Source organism: Rhinolophus sinicus, chromosome 3 (assembly GCF_057876585.1).
Source record: "Rhinolophus sinicus isolate RSI-liver-muscle chromosome 3, RSI-T2T, whole genome shotgun sequence".
NCBI classification, from domain to species: Eukaryota; Metazoa; Chordata; class Mammalia; order Chiroptera; family Rhinolophidae; genus Rhinolophus; species Rhinolophus sinicus.
The window spans coordinates 119,366,451-119,388,137 of record NC_142503.1 but is presented as its reverse complement, the minus strand read 5'-3'; the positions used below and the strand labels follow the sequence as shown (position 1 = coordinate 119,388,137).

At 39.7% G+C, this 21,687-nt stretch overlaps 1 protein-coding gene across 16 annotated transcripts in view; it reads left to right on the top strand.

The window, feature by feature from the left end:
• Positions 1 to 21,687, top strand: part of NPAS3 (neuronal PAS domain protein 3) — an 850,141-nt gene that overhangs the window by 816,009 nt on the left and 12,445 nt on the right. For all 16 annotated transcript variants that reach the window (XM_074328134.2, XM_019754550.3, XM_019754551.3 and 13 more), the window contains 2 exons: positions 5,398 to 5,591; positions 9,919 to 10,025. In XM_074328134.2, coding sequence (XP_074184235.1) covers positions 5,398 to 5,591; positions 9,919 to 10,025 — 301 coding nt within the window. The remainder of the gene's footprint in view (positions 1 to 5,397; positions 5,592 to 9,918; positions 10,026 to 21,687) is intronic.

Genomic DNA, 21,687 nt, shown 5'->3' with positions numbered 1-21,687 from the left:
GGATTTCAACTCAGAAATCTTGTGCATTCTGCTTCACTGGGGCTGGCATCTGGGCAGTGCTGTGTAAGGGGGTTAGAAAAATACGGGCTTTAGAATTTTGTGTAACTCTTTATGATAAAACAAGAACAATGAAAGGAAGCTCAGTGAGGATTGAGCTCTTATATAAAATTGAGCTCAGGGGGCAAAGAATCTTTTAGTTCAGAAATCTCTTTTAAAGAATGTCTGTATATTAGATTTAAGACCAGACTAAGGTGAACCTTCAGAACACAGAAGCGATTTTTTACCTGATATTGGCCAAAACCAAAGCATTGTTCTAAGTCAGATATCACCCATAAAAACTGTAGTGATTAATTCTAAAAGTATGCTCTGCGTTTATTAATTTGCAGCAGTCCTCTGAAACTCTTGCCCCCACCATGGAGAAATGAGAGGTAGGGCAGTGCTGCAGCACAGGAAGGGCCACACTATTGAATATCAGGTTCTAGAACTCTCTAGAACTTAATGAGAACCCTAACCCTCATTACCTGCTCCTTAGCCTCCATTTTATAGCTAAGGAAATGCTGCCCTAGCCAACGGACTTATCAAAGTTAGCAAAATCAGGACTGAAATCACACGTTCTGTTTCCCTATTAAGTGTTATTTCTATTCCACAGTAGCCTTTCATTTTAAAGCGATGATGTTATTTTTACAGTTTCATGGCTTTGACATTGTATTAGTATTTAGGCTTAGAGATTTGTATTCAAAATCACTTCTCATTCACCTATTTAACTTTATAAGGAAGCAATTCCATTCTTTGGGATGTCACCACGGGACTGGCGATGATATGGCGAGCTTGGCGTTTGTATCAGAATGGCATTGTGGGTGGAGTAAAAGGGGGCTTAGAGCTTTGAGAAATGTTCACTTTTTTAACACAAGTTATTATAGAGCAAGAGAACCACGATTTAGAGAAAAACATAAGTTGCCTTAGGCTTCAGATACTCAAAGGAGGAAAAATGCCTTTGGTGTTCTTCTCTCATCTCCCCTGTTTTCTCTATTAGTAATTCCATTGAATTTCTTGGTTTTAACTATCACCTCCAGGAAAAAAAAAAATACAAAACTATACCTCCAACTATCCTTTCTTAAGTGCCCAGCCCCTTTCTCCAGCTATCCCCTGGATACCTTGTCTAGAATCTCCCCAGGCTGCTCAAATACAAAATGTCCACAGGGAAGTCTTTGTCTCCACAACGGTCAGCATTTCCTGCCTTACCAGTTACCGTTTAGTCTATCATTCCCATCACCCTACAAGACAGACTCAAGAGACTGTCTCTTCTCCCCAGTTCCCGTTACCAGTCTCTACTGCTTGTACCTGCCATTTTGGCCCACCCCTGTCTCTTCTCCTGCTGACATCAACTGTTCTCCTGGAGCCCTGGCAGTCCCAATAGGTTCCCTTTTCTTTTGTTCTAGCTCTTCTCTCTATCTGAAAACGCCTTTCAACATTCTATGATCATATCTTATATCAACAACTAACTCAAATGCCAGGCTCACATAGCCTTCCTGATCCATTCAGTCAAAAGTATTGTCTACGTACCCTGAACTCCCAAAGATCTTATTCTATACTTTTCTTACGGTGTATACCTGTTACTTAATAAAAATAGTGCTAATTAAGCATATACTATGTATCAGGCATATACCTAGGCACTTTATATACGTTTTCATTTAATCCTCTCAGCAGCCCTATAAGACCTATAAGGACTTCTACCTCAGAGATCCCTATTTACTTGGTCTTGGGTATGGCTTGGATGTGGGGACTTTTAAAGACTGTCCAATGTGTAGCAAGTTTGAGAACCACTGGTATAACTCCAAACCCATTAGCCAGATATTCTCTAGTGGTAGGTATCACATATGGAGCTGGACTCCAGCCCAGTCCTACCAAATTAGAATCTCTGGAGGCCAGAGCCTGGGACTCTGTATGTTGACAAAGCTTCTCAGGTGATTCTGATGGAAACCACTTTCACCATCAGACACTGTGTCATCTCCCAATATTACTGTGTTACGGGTAAATATATATGTCTATTCCCACTACGTAGTCCATAAACTCTGAGGACAGGTTTGCATTTGTGTCACCGTGGTCTGTTCCCTGGCACCTAGCAAGTTCCCTTGTACATAATGTATTTTAGAAACTGAAGAGAAAAAAAAAAAAAAAAACAATAAAATGCCCTTTGATAACCTTATTAAGAAAACAAGGAAGACCTGTACAGAATATTTATTCTGTTTGTACTGGGTTTTTAATCTCTAATATACTGACCTGAAAACTCAGGGTCATTTCAGTTCTCTGGGCATCATAGTTTTGCGTGACTATACCATGCTAGAGTCACGATTTGAACCCAGGTCCTCTGACAATACTGTTTCCTCTATATTTCAGGCCTCAAAAGCAACTACAAAGTGAAACAACTACCCATGTATTTGGATACATGCTGTCAGACATGTTTCTAAAATTTGCACATAACCTGTCACATGTGGGGGAAAAAACTGTTGATATTATGAAATGGATTATGGAAAATACATGAATTTAAAACCAAAAATTAATTATGGGACCTATCATATATCCCTTGCTTCTTAGCAGGCCTACCCTCCCTCACCTCCAGATGTGCATACAGACGAACACACCACCTGATTGTTCTTTAACGTTTCTTGACAACTGTTTAGTTACTGAGTTGGTAATTTTGTTAGTTATTTCCTTCTTGTTTATGCTGTTTCTCAGACTTTTCAAATAACCTTAGCTTCTGGTTATCTTTTTAAAGGTTTATATACAGTTTACTTAAGGCAGTAAATTGGCATAATGTTTCATTCAATATGACTATGCACATAAATGCATACATGGGTAACAAAGTTGAAATGACACTCAAACAAGACCTAGAAACCTGTATTCTAGGCTCTTTTCTTCCATTTCCAAACCAGGTGACTCTGGACAGGGATTGAACTAAAAAATGAAAGGGAGACGGATCTAAAATAGACCCTCCCAAATTTTCTTCCAAATATTTAAAGGATTATAAAATTTCATAATTAATTTATTAGGCTTTTGGTCAAGATTAAATTAATAATTGCTCCTTATCATTCAGCTGATATTTTTAAAGGTGAATAGAATCATAATAAAATTTGTAGACTTCTTTACAATTCAGAAAGCGTTCACCTCCATTATCTCCTTTGGTCTTCATAACATAACTACAGAATAGTTGTTATCCCCACTTCACAGAAAAGGAAACTGAGGTGAGGAGAGGCTGAGTGACTTGTCCAGGGTATCAAAATCAGAAACTGACAAGTCCAGAGCCCTACTTGACCCAACTTTGACCCCTAGTGACATCTCAGTGGCCACAGGCAAAGCTGGAGCCTGGAAGCTGAATGTATCTGACATACAGACAGCTCACCCCTGTAGCTTGTCTGCCTTCCCAAAATGTTTTCTAGCCCAGGTACCTATAAATCGCTTTAGAATAGAATACCGAGCAGGCATTTATTTAGCATATCATTTCTGGCTGTGTATTTTCCTGAGCATTTATAGATCTGTGTTTTGCCAAGAAGCTGAGTGTTCCAGATAAAACAAGACAGATAATGATAAATGAGCATCTATGTAAGCCTCGCTGGGAGGAGGACCAGCACTGTTAACACCCCTCCTGTGAAGTTAATCCCATTTCTTTTAGCTATTTCTTTATTAGTTAATGAGGTCTTGCAAAAAAAATGTGTGTCTGTGATGGTGTTTTAGCATTCTTGCCTCTAGGAACATTTTCAAATATTCATAAAGTAGCTCATCTGACCAAAGCTTAAAGCACAGGTGCATTAAGTATGAATTTAGTTAACTTCAAATGTGGGTGGTCGAAAAACTGCTCCTGAAATAACCTAAATAATCCTCCTCATTGGTGTTTCCAGATCAGCAGCTCTGGGTGCCAATGTGAAGGGGACAGGGGAGAGGTATGATTTAGAACAGCCAGGACTCTGAAGGGCAGCCTGTAAGCTTTGATCCTGCTTCCTGACTGACAGCAGTGTGGCTCGCTGTGGGAAAATGGAATAACTTAAGGGAAACAAAAAAGAAATGAAAAAGGAATGACCAGTCAAGCCCCTAGGAAGGAGAAGACGCTGGATCTTACTGCTCCTAGGAGGCCAGAGATCCACTTCCCACTTCGGTTCCTTATGGCGAAACATGGTTTGGTGCTCAGGGACGCATTTGGAAAGGCAAACCAAATGTGGAAACTCAGCTACGAAACTGAGCTTCAGGGTCCAATGAATCACAGCGATTAATGACCTGGTTTTGGAGGGCTCCCACACACACACCATGGCAGGGTACTGGTACTAGGAACACAGCTAGAGTACACACACACACACACACACACACACTATTGTCTCCAAACCTCCCCCACCACACTGCCCACTCACATGATTTCCATCATCTTGAATCACAGCCACACAAATCCTTCCCACTTTCCACCCTTTCCTGGTTTTGTTTCCCCAAAACATCATTTAACAAAGTTGACGCTCGGCTCTTTTTCTATATGCAGCTTATAAGCAAAGGAACTTTTTCAAAAGACATCTTTGTAAAAATAATACCATTTAAAATGTGTGAGGATGATGAACCTATTTTGTTTGGCTCTAGGTGACCTGGACTAGCTATTGTATATTTTGGCCAAGAAACCGAAAATTACAACCCCATGTTCTCCTTCCTGTTTCTGCACAAGTAACCAAAATAAGCTACCAAAATAGAGTGAGTCTTCCTAACCCTACTTTAGTAGGAAGTTAAGGAATCAATGAAGGGAAAGTCCACTGACCTTCAACCCCATGGACACTGCAAAAACTCACAGTACTACTGGTAACTCAGAGCTGACTAACATGGACTATCTGTGCTCGAAAGGGCCCATTCGTGTCATTGCCAATGAGTCTTTGGTTGATTGGAGTCTTTGGCTGTTTGCAACATCAACCTCCAAATGAAGGCAAGCTCTGAGCCACACTTCTGAAAGAAGATGGCCGTGTAATCCCACTCGGGGCAGATTTGGAGAGAGACCGACATCCTCCAGTAGTAACAAGGGCTAATAATGCAAATGTTTCTCTTTGCAGCTTAGTGCTCAACTTTATGGTCGTTTTATCTGGTTATGAACTTCCTCTAAATGTAAAAAAAAAAAAAAAAAAAAAAAAAAAAGTCCTGAAAAATAGCCGTAATATAGCATAGTAATAATATTGCCTTGAGAAATGTTCAGAGTATAATATTTCTCTTTTGCCACTTGCCTTGAGGACACTGAGGGCACTTTGACAGCCAGTATGATTACAGAAGATACAAGCTGATGTTGGATGTGCCAGATGTAATTTTGCATTTCTAGGAAACTCTGTTCCATCCCAGATGTATATTTGACCGTGTCCTGCACTTTCTGTTCTATGACAGGTGATTCACATAACCGGCCGGCTACGACTGCGGGTGTCACTGTCCCATGGGAGGACTGTCCCCAGCCAAATCATGGGTCTCGTGGTTGTGGCGCATGCCTTGCCTCCCCCTACAATCAATGAAGTCAGAATCGACTGCCATATGTTCGTCACTCGAGTAAATATGGACCTCAATATCATTTACTGTGAAAATAGGTACTTGGTTTTTGTTTCCATTTGCCCTGCTGTATGTTGCACATTGGTGAGGGTTGGTGTTTTCAGCAGGCTGAAGGCTTTTACTCTCCCAATGAGGCTCATTATAAATCCTGATGGTACTTTTAATGGCTGCTGGGACTGACAACCAAACATGCTTTTTATTTAAAATGTACATGGCTAGCCTGATTTAGGTTATGAACAACAATGGAATGAATCAGGATACCCAGACATCTGTACGTGTTACAAGTAAGGCCCATTTTGGCCAAGAACCCATGGAGAGAGACGTTACTGGCAAAATGATGCAGTGAAGGGTATCTCCTGATGCCTCAGCCAGACTGTCTTCCTGACGGCTGCAGATGGTCAGTGCTCATATAGGCGTTAAGCACGTTGCCTTAGTCAGCTCGGGCTGCTATAACAAATTACCATAAACTGGGTGGCCTAAACAACAGACATGTATTTCTCATAGTTCTGGAGGCTGGCAAGACCAAGGTCAAGGTGCAGGCTGATTAGATTCCTAGTGAGAGCCCTCTTTCTGGCTTACAGATGGCTGCCTTCTCTTGTGTCCTCACGCAGGGGAGAGAGAGAGCTGTGGTCTCTTCTTCTTCTAAGGACACAAATCCCATCACAGGGGCTCTATCCCTGTCACTCACTAAACTCAATTACCTCTAAAGGCCCTACCTCCTAATACCATCACCTTGGGGAGAAGGGCTAAAATATATGAATTTGGGGGAAACACATTCAGCCATAACACATACAGAGAACCGATGAGAATTTGAGCCCCCCAGAGGAAAACAAAAGGACAAAAAAGAAATTGCATCAGGATTCTAATCCTGATATGTAGGTCATCAGACTGGTCTGGGGCTTTCTACACGTACATTAAATAAAACTTTGTAATTCTCACTTTTATAAATTAAAAAAAAAAGATGACTCATTGTATAAATGACTTGGCAGTCCTTCCCAGGACTGAGCTTTTATAAAAGGACTTTTTAGCCTTTGGTTAAAAGTTCACTTTTTCTATTAAGCACAAAGCAGGGGACAAGGAAATGGGACAATGCCCCTTCAGACCTTTCACCTAGAAGTCACCAGCCCATCATCAGACTAATTTAAAGAGGAGAGAATCATGGGATGGGAGGAGAGAGGTAGAAAGGAGCTGCACACGTGCCAGCTGTTGAAGGAAGCTGTGGCGATACTAACCGTCCCCAGGTGCCACGGGAAGAATTACTGAGACCTGAGATGTTGCTTTTGTGGCACAGTTTGTTGTCAGGCGTGAATACAATATATGTTCACTGAGCCCTGTGAGTGCCTGTGGAGGAAAAATGAAATAGCAGAATGGTCAGTTGACTTCTCCGGGGCCTAGCCAAGAGGAAAACAGAAAGCGTCTGCATTCAGTCCAGGTGTGGAGACCAAGTTAGAAATGCCTACCATTTCCGGTCAGAGTTTGATTCAGAGGAAAGCATTCACCAGTGGGAGAAGATACCGACCTGAACTATTAAGTTCAGTGGGGTAGAAGACATCATGAACCTGTCACTGTTATTTAATAAGTAACTCTAAATCTATTTTTCAAGTTTTGGTGGCATTTATTACAATTCTTATAATCGTAACTGGCAATGTCTAAGATGTTCTGGAATGGCCACAGAATATTGAGAAAGCCCGTTAACCAGAGTGATTAGCTAGAGCTGGCAAGTAATAATAAAGATAGCTAACATTTAGTGAACACTTACTACACACTTGGCAATGTGTGAAGCTCATTATATGTATCATCTCATTTAAACTTCCAGGTCTCCATCACCCTCAGGCGATTTCCACTTTGAGAGAAAGGTTAAGGGACTTACCAGAGGCCAGTATTTGATCCCAAATCCACCAGATTCATAAACCATGCTTACGAATCCTGTGGGGTCTGCCTACATTCCTTGTCTCATATTTTTCTTCAGAAGTCAGGCTAAATAGTAAGGAATTGGTCAAAATAACCACTGAGAAGGACCCTTCATACATGTGTACCCATGAAAAACACAATGATAGCCCACAAATCTGTTTATTCTGATTTAAAATGTAGAATGCTGGGAGGGGCGGGGTGCGCAGGGCGGTGGGCAGGTAGTAAGTCAAAGGATGAACTATTATTTCATCCTATGAAAACATATGTCAGCTCCCTTGATTTAGATTTACCACCAATCCTTCCAAAAAGAAAAAAAAAAGAAAGAAAAAGGAGGCTCGTCTTATTTACCTAACAATTACCCGGTGATTGTCCTATCCCCAAACCATCACTTAATTTTCATTCCTGTGATCACAGATTAATTCTTTCCTCGCGCTCCATGGACCTGAGTGCCTTATGGCGCCACTCTAGTAATTGAGATCATTTTCTGTGACCCACTTTCAACTTCTTTTCCTTCCCATTTAAAAAATAAATAAATAAAAGTTGTCCCCAACCTTTTATTAGCCAATACAATACAGCATTATTTCCCAACTGCCAATGACAGTAATTATTAAAAAGACCTGTGTGAAAGGTAACCGCATATTTGCTCTCAGGGAAAAGCATACCATGAGCCAGATACTATGCTATGAAATGAACAAATGTTCATTTCTTTCATTAATCCCCTCGCAACCTCTTAGGCTGTTTTACAGATAAGGAAACTGAGGTTCAGAGTAGAAGATGCCATCAGGATTCTGATTGTGACAGAGGTCATCAGACTGGTCTGGGGCTTTCAACACACAGAGTAAGAGGTCTTTGAACACTGAGCTGGTCAGGTTCACCACGGTAATAGCTCTAGTACTGAGAAGTGCTTCAATCCTTTGGAAGGATTTCCTTCAAATAAAGAATAAACTAAAGAAATGTCTTCCCTAAGGAACAAAGTGGCTTTTTCCCGGGGTTTATTGTTTAATTAGGGAATTACTAACTAGAAACGAAAGCCAATCCTTGACTCTGCAGACCGTCCCTCTCCCCAGTGTTCCCTAGGACAGCCTCCGGCAAGGCTGACATCTAATGCTTTCAGAGGAGCTGGCAAATTTCAAAAACACCAATGAGGACCTTTTCATAACATCCTTGTTCCCTCTTTTGCAGAAAGGGGGTGTAAACTGTGCTGGAAAAGCAGCTAATAGTTTCAGGAAAATACCAACTAATCTGCTTTGTATCAGAAAACCATGGAATGCAGAGAAAAATACTCCTTTTCATTGCCCCATTTAGTCTTATCTTACCAAGAATTCTAGTTTGGCCAAAAAATATGGTTTGTATTGCTAGATATTGAGAAATTCACTCACGGGGTAGTATATTTTAATTATACTCCATATTATCCTGCTTTTGTTTTGTTTCTGATTTCCCTGCCTTGGGAATCAGGTTTAACTCTCCAGCAGTGATCTCATGGGTTTCTTGAACGCGTCGTTTCTAAAGCTTCACTTCATAGTCGAATATATCATAAGCCGTAAACCATGAAAAGCACAGGGACATTAAAGAGAATAAATTAAACAAAAGACATTTTATTTTGGACTGACCAAAATGCATCTGCACTTGGACAGGGAGAGGGATAATAAGCATTTTGACGTGTTTGTATAAACCAGGCAGATTCTCCCAACATGTTTTCCAATTTTTGTTCTATTTTCCTGCACTGCTGCCTGAGGACACTGACGTCTGGACAATCAATGGCAGAGGCTTATACACACACACATGTAATGTCCAGCACAAGCCTGGAAGAGCTGCTGAAATGGTTTGAAAGTTTCTGTGTGGAATCTACCACAAAGTACCAGTTAAAAGGGCCAGAAGTGAAAGCTGAGCTCCCAAATGACTAAGACTAAAAAAGATAATACCCCCAGGCATCTGTATGTCTCAGCATTTAAATTATATCCCTTGAAATGCCAATTTGGACTTTGTGCCAAGAAGCAGTTGAAGCCTTTTTTCATAGAAATATCCAATAGAAGACCAATCTGTTTAAATGAAAGGTGTCTCTAATCATTTGGTATAAACATAACATGTTTTTATTTTATTATGTAACCTTGAGTTATCTTAGCCTCTAATGAAGATCTTGCATTGTTACTGATTCGCAATCATTTCATGGAATTATGTTGTCTAAATGTGTATTCTGATGCCAAAAAAAGAAAAGAAAAACCTATCTAATTATTTAAACACAATGGTTTGATCTAGCGCATTTCCTACTTTTGAAAACATCTGTTATACATCAAAGAAATCATCTTAATGTGTAAAGGGTTTTCCCTCATAATGTCAGGTCCTCCCGGGTACCCTGGTGTCATGAAAATCGTCAGTAGATATGTTGCTAAGTGATTTGACCGTTTCTATATTTTCCCCTCTTCTGAGTTTGCGTCTGTGTCCTTCTCATGGTAGGATCAGTGATTATATGGATCTGAGCCCTGTAGACATTGTGGGGAAGAGATGCTACCACTTCATCCACGCCGAGGACGTCGAGGGCATCAGGCATAGTCACTTGGATTGTAAGTACCTCCCATGTGTTGGCACAACCTGGCTGGTTTCTTCTCTCGCTGATGCTTGTTTGGTTTCAATACCAATTTCTCCACGTCTCCTGTGTACATTCGAGATGACTTGTCGCCATGCGGTGAGAAAAAGTGAGACATAAATCACTTCAACTTGTGTCGGAATTCGATTGAAAGTTGGACCTCAGGCCCAGAGAAATTGCTGGATCTTTAGGCGCTCACCCAAGGACTTTGTGGTCTCTTTTGCTCTGTCCCATAAAGTGATGGGGGAACCTTTAGCTGAAGTGTTTACCTGACCCTTTCATTTTCTGGAGAGCAACTTCCACTCTGAAATTTGTGGTCTCACTTTCAAAATATACATGGGAGAAGTCAAGTTCAAATAGGCCAGTGCCTATAAAAATTCCTTCTCGACAAGCTACACAACCGGGGGGAGAGGGAAGCCCAGTAGCAGAGGCAGAGCATACGGTGTGGACACAGCAGCTCTCAAAGGTGTTGTCGTCTCACTGTATTCTGGAAAGAGGGTTATTCAGAGGAACAGGTACCTCCATCTCTCAAATCCAGAGAGAGAAAAACTAATCTCAACTCTTTGAGTCTGTTTCCCAGCACCTGACCTGCAGGCTGACCTCCAAGGTACATTTTGTGGCATGTAGGCAAAGCAGAACTAGCAGTGTTCTGGCTGGGCCCAAGCAGTAACTGGCACACCAGCATCCTCAAGCAATTTTTCCTCATCAGACTCAGCTGGTCTCTTCATACCATGTATGCGAGGGGTTTGACAGTCTCATAAGGCGAGAGGCCCAGATCTTGCGGACCTCTTAGGAAGGGGCTGCCTTCTTCCAACCAGAGGTCCTTTCTATGACTATTCCTTAGACTCTTCCTAAACGATGAGGGCCCTACCAGCTATATTCCTAGAAGGTTCTAAACTCTAGTTTTAAATACATGCAGCATGCCATACATGAGATGATACAGCTTGAAGTTGAAGCTTTTATGCAGTAAAACCAGCCAGATGGCCTTTGCATTTTCTTCCTCTCCAGAAAGCTCTCCTTTCTGGCCATGGCTGAGGAGAGCTGTTTCAGGCCTTTCTTTTGCAGTTGTTTGCTCATTTTAAACCCAGATCTTCAAAAGCATAATAGAGAGACAGTAGTAAGCTAGCCAAAGTCTCAAAGTGGGAGCATCTTGTACTGTGTTTTTAACCCTGCATTAGCAACAATGACATGGGGCCAAGTTCAGTGTCAGATTTTATATATGTCCTGTCTCTGGGAAAAGCCTGCCTGCAAGGCTGCTCTCTGACAGGTTCTAGCATGGAGTGTGTGCTTGGTATTGTACACCAGGGATGTAGGGGACACACTTGTTGCTTTGAACGAATGGGTGTTGTGTATCATAGCAGCAGATGGCTCTTCAATTAATTGGGGGGAAAAATGATGCTGTTCCCCGACAAGAAACATCAGGTTCTTTGTAGCTGGGAATTTAGAGAAAATTGAGAAAAATCAGAATCTTTAGAGGAAACTATGAATATATTTTTGGACCAATATATGCCAGAGATCCAGACTTTAAAAATGAATTTATGGTTTGTAGGACATTGTCATAGACCCTGTGTGTGGGGAGAGAGGGGTGCTTTTTCATCTGGGACTATTAACTGAGGTCTAAATTCAGAAACCTGATGCTGACGAAAAGAACTTTGTCTGTCATCCTCAGTTATTATTTGGAAAACATCATGCTATCTCTCTGAGATTTGATTTACAGCTTGAAGAAACACAATTCCTCGGGAACAGTGAGCTAGGGCAGTTTATTTCTTCCCATAAAGCAAAGGTCTCCAACAAAATATGTTTGATGCCATTCTTCCCGATCTACTTTTATCTCGTTTTCGGTAACCAGAATAATTTGAGAGTGCTGAAAATAAACAACTCCTCCATTCACTATTGTGCTAGTCTCCTAATTTTCCTGGTATCTTGCCAGCTAATAAACAGAGAAGGTCTGCTTTCAAATTCTGTGATTTTTTTCATTACTTGATATTGACATACTGGCTATTGCTTTGTGATTTAGCCTGCTAACAATGATTGAGTTCACTCTTTCAACTCACACACATGACTTCTAATTTTAAGTTCTTTTAATAACCTTAAACACATGAAAAACAAATAGAATGAGCTGATAATTCTGCACAGTAAAATACACTTCACATATTTAGCTATCACGCTGCGGAATAACTCCACAATGTCAAGTAGCACACAATTAGTAAAACTGTAGGGGGAGGAAAAGGAGTGTTTTGATCCTGAAGAATTTTGATCCTAATCAGATTGAAATTTCAACATTCTTGTAGTGCTTAATATCTTCAATCACACACACACACACACACACACACACACGCAAAATCAAACTGATCCAATGTCAGTTTTTGCATTCTGTGACTGAAATAAAATGCTAAAATATACAAATGCACCTTGCTTTGTACAATAAACATTAACATCATTATAAAGTAAGATTGAGTCTAAAATTGTGTGATGGAATGCCCCATGTTTACCTAATTCTCCAACCACAGCCAGCCCAGTAACAAAATGACAGAGCATGTAATAAGTCTTGGTTGTGTAAACATTGGAAGAACAGGCAAAAAGCCAGCACAGCATCTTGCTTGTCCAAAGCCCTAGGCTATTACTGAAGGATGCCTCAACTGTGCCTTCTTGGCAGGAGAAGGTCATGGTGACATAGCATCAGCTCAAGAATAAGATAGAATTCTAAAACAAAGGGATGGTTAAAAAATAAACCACATTAACTATTTAGCTTTTCTTCCTAGAGCTATTGGCACAATTCCTGGTTCTGTCCATGAAAGACAGTTTTTAGTCATCTGATAATATTTCTGATACTTTGATATCTGTCTTGTGCTTCAGTGTATGGATAAACTTTAAAAAAAAAAAAGAAGACTCAATAGTCCTTGATAACTCAAAATGCTATCTTTATCACATATCTTTTTCATAGCATAGGCATCTGCAAATCCTTAGATGAACTTGTCTCCAGAATAAGAAAAGTAAAAGGAATCTTAGATGCACCAGCGTTTGACAACTTTGATAAATTGAACCAAGAACTTGGGACTGTCTATTCTCCTATTAGGTTAGCACAAGACCCTTGGTTGTTCACTGGGTTTCAACATAAAGAATCACATTGTCTGTACTAACATGGTGGGTTAGTGAAATTATACTGGTATTCTAAAACCAAGGGAGTTTGGGGTCCTCTTTTTTCACACTGTGAGCAAAAACCTCTGTGATTGTTTTTCATTAAGTCACCTCACTGGAGTCATTGTACCCAATTTCATTAATTCTTCAGGCCAAATTGACCAAATCAACAAGTCGAGATTTGAATTTGAAGCCACTTGTATTAGTAATTATTTGAACATCTTTGCCTGTCATCTTCCAGTTTTCCATTGCTCAGGAGGTACTGACCTCAAGATGACCAGTCATGTCTCCCTAGAGTCATGTTACCTAGAGCATCTGTGTCCCTCTTGAATATGAATGGAGCAGCGCAACCATCTGCTTGTAGCCTGAAAAATAGAAGGGCAAACCGCAAATGCTAAACCAAACAGAAACATTCTCTGCATTTCTCTTTAGTCCCTTTTAATCCAGTCTTTTGTCTGCAGAAGATGCTGAGTTTGTCTTGAGATACCCTTAGGGTTCTTCGCTGGTCAAATCAGCAACAACTCTCCAAAACCTGGACAAAGTGGCCTGAGGGAAAACTTCCTTTCCCTTTATAAAGTTGTGCTTCACCAGCAAGGCTCCAGGCTCTGGAGCTGTAGGACTTTAGAAAAAAGAAGCCAGAGAGGATAGAAGGGGTAGCAGTTTTCCCTTCCTCGAACCATGCAGGATAAGGAAACTCTGGAAGACCTATTTCAGAAAGCAGAGAACCATGTGATTTCACTGATATGTGGTATATAAACCAAAAACAACAAAAGAACAAGACAAACAAATGAGAAACAGAAACTCATAGACACAGACAATAGTTCAGTGGTTACCAGAGGGTAAGGGGGGTGGGGGGTGGGAGATGAGGGTAAGGGGGATCAAATATATGGTGATGGAAGGAGAACTGACTCTGGGTGGTGAACACACAGTGGGATTTATAGATGATGTAATACAGAATTGTACACCTGAAATCTATGTAATTTTACTAACAATTGTCACCCCAATAAATTTTAAAAATAAATTTTAAAAAAAAAAGAAAGAAAGAAAGAAAGAGAGAAGGACGTCCAGCTTGTCTATAATGTCATGTAGATTTAAAAAGCATGGTCAGCCCAGTACAGTTGGAGGATGTTAAAAAAAAAAAAAAAAAAAGCAGTAGCCTAAGTGTTTATTTCTTAATTACTAAATTCTATACTTCCTAATAAAACTAATACACAGCTACCTGGCATAATGCATTCCATGCTGTTTTGTATCAATAACCCCTACACTTTCCTCCTGGAGGCGTCTCATCGCCAATGCAAGCTGACTGCTTAATGCAGGACTAATTAGTATATCCCCTTCCAGTCTGCAGGCCCTCCATTGCAATTCCTTCCCAGCTCATTTTTTTCTACAACGGAGCATCAATCAAAGTAAGTGCCCTGCCTGCCTAGGAAACACAAGATGTCCTCCATGCATTTGTCATCTGCCACACAAACAAAAGGGGAATTTAATTGTTGATTTGGATATGCAGCCATTGCACTCAGTAAAGGAAGCTGAGAATGAAGGGAGAAGGGAAGGTATCAAGTTTGATGGGTGGGCTTAAATGCAGCTAGTACAGGGGACTCTCTTCTATTCTTCTGATCTTATCCTTTTTCAGGGCTATCTTCAGAGATTTAGCTGCAACCTAATCATTGGCGGGATTTCTTTCCCAAAGCAAATGAGGTTTTTTTCCTCTTCTTCCATATGAATATGAGAATTCCCATGAAAGGAAATGCATGTAATAGTTACCACGTCTGACTTTTTTCAAAAGCCAAGTCAGCCCAAATCGTGTGCCTGTCCACTAACTAAAAAGACTATCACACAGAGATAAAATAAAGGTTTTTATGCAGGAATGCATTAGTATTATTTTATGTCTTTTTTGAGGGGGCTTGGAGGAGGAAAGGCAAATGCTGATTTCACCTTTTCAAGTCCAAGGACAGGCAAACACAGAGAACAGAGACCAGCAAGGACCTCACCACCAGCTGAGTTTCCCTGCTCCAGTGTATTCCAGAAATGGAGAATTTCAGGCTTACTGGATCAGAATCTCCAGTTAATAAGATCCCTAGTTGACTTGTTAAAGCTTGAGAAGTACTGACTATGCTAGTATTTAGAAGGCATTATTTTATATAGAGTAAAAATAAATACAAATCAACTAAGGATCTTAAAGGACTGTATTTTCCTTTCCAATTAGATGAATGTACTCATATTAGTGGTAGTAAAATATTAGTAGTGAATTGGCTCTGAGGGTATCTCAAGCAGGTTCAAATGAACTTGATAAAGAGATTGACTTCTTTACAAAGATGTAAAGTTTTGAGTATCAGCAGATAAAGTTAATAGAGCATAAATAGCAGTAACAGTCAACTTGTAAGCAAAAGGAGGTCTTTAGTTTTTTTTTCCCCTAGTTGATATCTTCCTATGTACTTGATTACATGTGTGAACATTCCTGTTCCAATTTCCTGTTCAAGCTCATCTAACATTGGTGAGTACTTACTGTATACCAAGCTTTGTGGTATTGCTTTAAGTTTCCAAAAATAACTAAGATCTGGTCTCTACCTTCAAGAAGCTTACATACTAGTAGAAAACAGAGCATGAAAACAGCCAATTTTGAAAAGGCGGCATAAAACAAGGACTATTAAAATGTATAAACAAAATACAGAAACGCCAGAGGTGGGGATAACCAAGGAAGGATGGAGAAGCCCCTTAGGAGGCACATTTTCCCAGGACCTGGAAAGATGGCAGGAAGCCAAGATGGCAGGAGATAGGAGAGTGTGAATGGGGTTGTTAAGGACATTCCAGACTTAGAAGAGCTTAGAAAAGGGCACAAAATAAACCTACACATGCTCTTTTCTCTCTGCTCAGAATAAGCCAGAAGTTCGATTTGACTGATATCCTTATACAATTCTAACACGGATTCTTGGGTTTTTTTCTTATAACTATTTCAATTAGTAGCTGCTTTTATTATTTCAAAAAAAAAAAAAAAATACACCTGATATTTAAGAGAAAATAATACATTGCTCTTATAAAGCATGATCAGAAAAAAAATACTTCTAAATCATCCATTTTAACCTAAATCAATTATCCTAAAATCAATTTCATTACTTCCTATAATGGCATCATATTCTTAATATTGTATAAACAATATATTTAAAAAACACTTCCCTTAAAACTTTGATTTAATGACACCCTGCACATCTCAAAAAACCTCAAACATTTTTACACAAATGAGCAGCATATGATTTAATTTGTGTATGTCTTTAGCATACAATGTTTTTTTCCATAAATATAGGGTTAACTAAGAATCAGATTATTATTTTTTTTTTGTATTTTTAACTGATTTTATTTTTAACAAGGTAATACATGAATATAGTTTATGAAGTAAAATAATATTAAAGGCTTATAGTGGAAAAACAACATTCTTCTGCTGCATCCCTCTCTATTCTATGTCCCCATAGGCAATCATCCTCAACTTTTCTATTTTTCCTTCTCTGGGATTAACCTATATCATTCTTCCTTCCTTCCTTCCTTCCTTCCTTCCTTCCTTCCTTCCTTCCTTCCTCCCTCCCTCCCTCCCTCCCTCCCTCCCTCCCTCCCTCCCTTCCTCTTGCTTTCTTTTTATTAGTTTCAGGTGTACAAAGCAACATGATAGTTAGATATTGATATCCCTCACAAAGTGATAATCGTCCCCCTGCAATCTACTACCCCTCAGACATTGTATAAAGTTGTTACAATACCATTGACTATATTCCCTATGCTATACTTTACATCCCATGGGGAAATATATATATATATATATATATATACACACACACACATATATATATATATATATATATGTGTATATATATATATATATATATATATATATATATATATACACACACACACACACACACACACATATAGTCTTCTATTTCTTCATTTATCCATTTAAACATTATTGGTTGACTCCCAATCCTATGAGAAGCCTTAACTCTTCTGTACTCTATCTCACAGATGTACGCATCTCTGATGCTAAAATAATGTTATAGTTTTGGGTTAAAGAGCCAATGTCTACATTATCATGACTTGTAAATACTGTAGGCAAAAGAGTGAACTATAACTGTGTCTATTATTTCTCCTGGAGTTAATAACTGCCTCATTTTTCACTCACCTAGTTTTATCTGTATTCAATACAATTACTATGTACTCTTCCAATATCGCTGCTACATGTTTATCAATATTTTTTCTATAGGCTCAAACATATTAATATCCTTTGTTTCCTGGAGAGCTTTTCCCTAAAGCCTTCCCCTTTAAGAGCAAAATCTAGAACTTGCTGCCCCTCTTGGTTTGCTCAGTAGAAGCCATGCTGATATACTGAACCCAAATCAGATTATTAGAACCTTTTTTTTATGAACTCTCACGTCCTCTCTGGCTTCCTAGAATTTTTGGTGGGGCATATCAGCTAGAATGCATGTAGTTACAAATAACAGAAAACCCAAGTAAGAATGACTTATACTTTCTCTGTAATTGTCTGAACTTTCTCTTCATGATCAAAAGACAGCGAAAGCACCATCAACCATCAGTTCCAAACAATGCACTATCCAAAGTCAAGAAAGGGTCAGTTGCTATTTGTGTTCATTTTGGAAAGAAAATATTCCCATGCAGCCTCCAGTAGAAAGAGACATTATTCGGCGTTTCATGAAATGCCCAAGCCTAAGCCACACACCGGCAAGGGGTGGCGTTACCATGACTGGTTTAAACAATGAAGGTGTTTCCCGGGGACTTGGAAGGAGAGCATCAAACGTAAAACCCCAGGTTAGAGATCTGGTAACCAGAAAGAAGTGGGAGAAGAGCTGTTCAGTGGACAGTCAACAATGACTGCTACGTGGAAGAATCTATAATGTTTTCACAACAAATTACTTGGATTTCTGAAAATCTAAAGAACAGGTGAACCGATGGAATTTCTCTGGGCTCCTTTAAATATTACTGCTTTTACAGTACACTAATGTTTGTATGCCTCAGCCTCACCACTTATATGTTTCTTGTTAAAGATGGTTAGTGGACTTAATGAAAAGACTGCAGCCAGAAACACAGGGTCCCCCCAGGACATAACAATAAATCTGAGTATAAGATCCACCTCACCCCTTTTGCCTGTTTTTAGTTCACCCTACATCCCGCCTTAAAATCCCCGAGACTCCATTAGTCTTCACTTTTAAAGGGAGGAAAAGAACTCACCCAGGCTAAATCAGAAACCCTGTGCTTTCCTAGGCCTACATATCACTTTCCATCACAGTTATCACAGTTATAAATTTATTAGTAAAGAGGACCCATAAGCATCTGTCTCCCATTCAACGGCAAATAGAAGCAAATCCTGTTTCAGAATGAAAGAAACTTTTCCAACAGTATCTCACAGTAGAGACACTTCCCTTGAGTCTCATTGTCCAGTACTTCATCATATTCCAAACTTAAACCAGTCACTGGCAAGGGAAATGGAATTACTTTGACTAATTGAGATGGCTATAGGAAGAAAGGCCCACCACAGATTCTGCTCACTTAGCTATCCCCTAGTGCCTGGTACAGTGCAGGCACTCAGAAAAATATTTAGTGAATGAGGGAATAAATCCACCATTTCCCTCATTTCCTAGCCATAACTCTTCCTTAATTCCATGCTGTAGAGTTCACTGCTCTCATTTATATAGAAGATCCCTGCAGAAAAAAGTAGGCGTGGGACTAAACAATCCTCTGTCCTTAACTATTTTAGGGCGAGAAGGGCAGGGATGAGTGGTGGTGAAGTTCCCTGGTTGAACTGAAAACAGCTTGAAAAAATATCTGAGATCTCAGATGTCACTCATGCCAACAATTACTTTGATCCTTCCTATCCTAGAACGTGATACCATCAGTGTTTAAAAGCTTTGGTCTCCAATTCAGTGCATTATCGTGAAGAAAAGAGAAATTTATTTTTTAAACTTAACAAATTGACATGTTCTAAATCAATGAAAAGTTTTCTGCATGATGCAGTATTAACAGTTAATAAAAATCTATCAGTTGGCTGGGGTATAGGAAAAAACCTCTTCTGAGGTTATAAATCACACAGATAGCAATTCAAGCAGGGCCTGTCATTAGCGTATTAGGGGGAAAATCCATAGATGATGCATAGTCATTCACAGAACATCCACAGGTCTTCTGTCCTTAAGCTCGTAACTCAGATTAAGTATCAAATATCATTAAACTTTACCAAATATTGCTCAGTACATAGATTTGCAAAAAAAACTAAAAACCAATTTGTGGATGCCTGCTATTTAAGACATCTAGCTCACTAATTGCAAAATCTATAGGAAAGTCTGCATAGCATCAAAGCCGTGGTTGATCCTATGAGCAATTCTAAATGAAAAACTGTCTCCATTGCAAGTAAATAAAGCACTTAATGCACAGTTGCTGGCTCTAATGCTGTTTCTCCTGTGGGTTTTGAAAATGACCTTCCTGGAAGCATCAAGGACTGTAACTTTTTAGATAAAGAAACTTGTTCTTGTTTTAAGTCTATGTCAGGTTCACTCCCCTATAAGCCCGCAGTTTTCAAAAGCAGAAGAGAAAGTAATCCAGAATTAAAAAAAAAAAAAAAAAAAAAAAAAAGCTCTGTTTCCAGAATGAAGTTCCCTGTCAGCCTGCCTTGGGCCTTAGGTGGAAAAGCAGAGATTAAAGAGTCAGTATTCTTTTTCATGTTTCATCTGCCAGTTTTGTGAATGTAGAAATAGAAGCAGTGGCTACAGCTAAGCACCCAACTGTGGTATTAAGTAGAAAGTGTGATTTTCGCATACACCCCTTACACACACACACACACACACACACACACACTTCACTTTAGTGAATTCAAAATGAATTTTTGAGTTTCTAGCACAAGGCGTCTGCTCTCCATTCTCTGCAGCCATTGATGAAGGTACATCAAGGAGGGGTGAATGGTCCTGCAGGTGCGTCCTTGTGTCGCCATGGCAATAATGAAGCTCTTTGTTCAGCTGTGTGAATGTGAAGTGTGAAATCTCTGATGATCTCACCATTTCCTATTTATTCTATACTTACCTGAATACACCAAGTATTGCAGCTTTTTAATGCATATGCAAACTACTAAAATGTCCTTTTGTGAGACACTTTGCTAAAAGACCGCTTTTGATACCGTGTTCTTCATCTCCTCTTCAAACTGAATTAGACTGCTTCCTTCTTTTTAAGACACAAGTAACTCACTATTTAGAGTCTTTGGCTTTGATTTTGTCGAACAGCCCAACAGGAAGGGACCATGTTCTCTTTTATTCTCCATATTTCTGAAGGCAAACTTGGACTGATTTGTTTTGATTTACTAACAGAATGATGTTCTTGCCACAGACACAGGCTTCCTTTATGTCCTTTCAGTCACCAGTCCCTCTCTCTGGACAAAGTTTTCCCAAAGAAAACTGAAATGCCTCTGTTGGTAACTGTAGAGCCATGGATGTGGGCTTCAGCAAAAGGGGTTATCAGATTTGGGGGACAGTTATTTTTGTCTCCAAGCAGTGCATTTCTGGTATCCCTACCAGTAAGCTCAAACCAAGAGACCAGGTGACATTTTAAAAATATAGTCAATAAAATTGAGCATCCAGTATTTGGGGGTGGGGGGGTGCATTTGATGTAAAACACCACGTGTCCTATCTAAAATGTACGCTCCCTGCAGTTTTCTTTTGATTGAACTGTATTTGCCACTCCCTTCACAGTTAGGGGTAGGTGATGTTTTGATGCTAATCGCCAAAAATTGTCAAATGAGCCGGGCTGGAACAGTTCAACCAGGAGGACCTAAGGTTCGTTGTCTCTAATATATTCTTTTCACAGTGGGCTCACCTCTGTCCTCTGAAGAGCACAGTTTGTAACTCAGAGGCACCTTTAGCTTGGAAGATAGAATGCTACTGATGACAGCTTCATGGTTTTCCTCAGAGCCATGGCAGCCAAAAGCAACTGGTTGCACCTTAGACTTCAGAGTTCAAAGGAACACGTTTTGTGAGGTAGCAGAGGTAGTCACAATACACCTGAGACGATTTGAGACTGTAAGTGAACCGGGGAAAAATGTACTCTTCCTCCCTACATATTCACGTTTGCACGACAAAGCCTAAGCAAAAGCCATTTAAATGTTTTTGGGATCCTTAAATAAAAACTAATTCCTGTAGCACAATTTAAAAAACATAATTCTAGACATGGTATGATGTGATCAGTGAGTGAATTCAGTGGGGGACACACAGGCTGTGCTACCAAAAATTTTGGAAAGCAAAAAGTACAGTTCGGAATAAACCAAAAAGAAGGTGCCAGGTTATGTGTTAGAAGTACTCTGACCACATCATGGCATAAGATTAAAAAGATGACCCCCGTATATATGTCCTTTCTCTCTGCTTCCTCTCTATCGTTTGAGCACATTGTTACAAATTTACTCCTGGGCTCATTGGTTTAATGAGTATCTATCTCTTTTCAAGGGACAATTAAATTTTTTTTTAAGG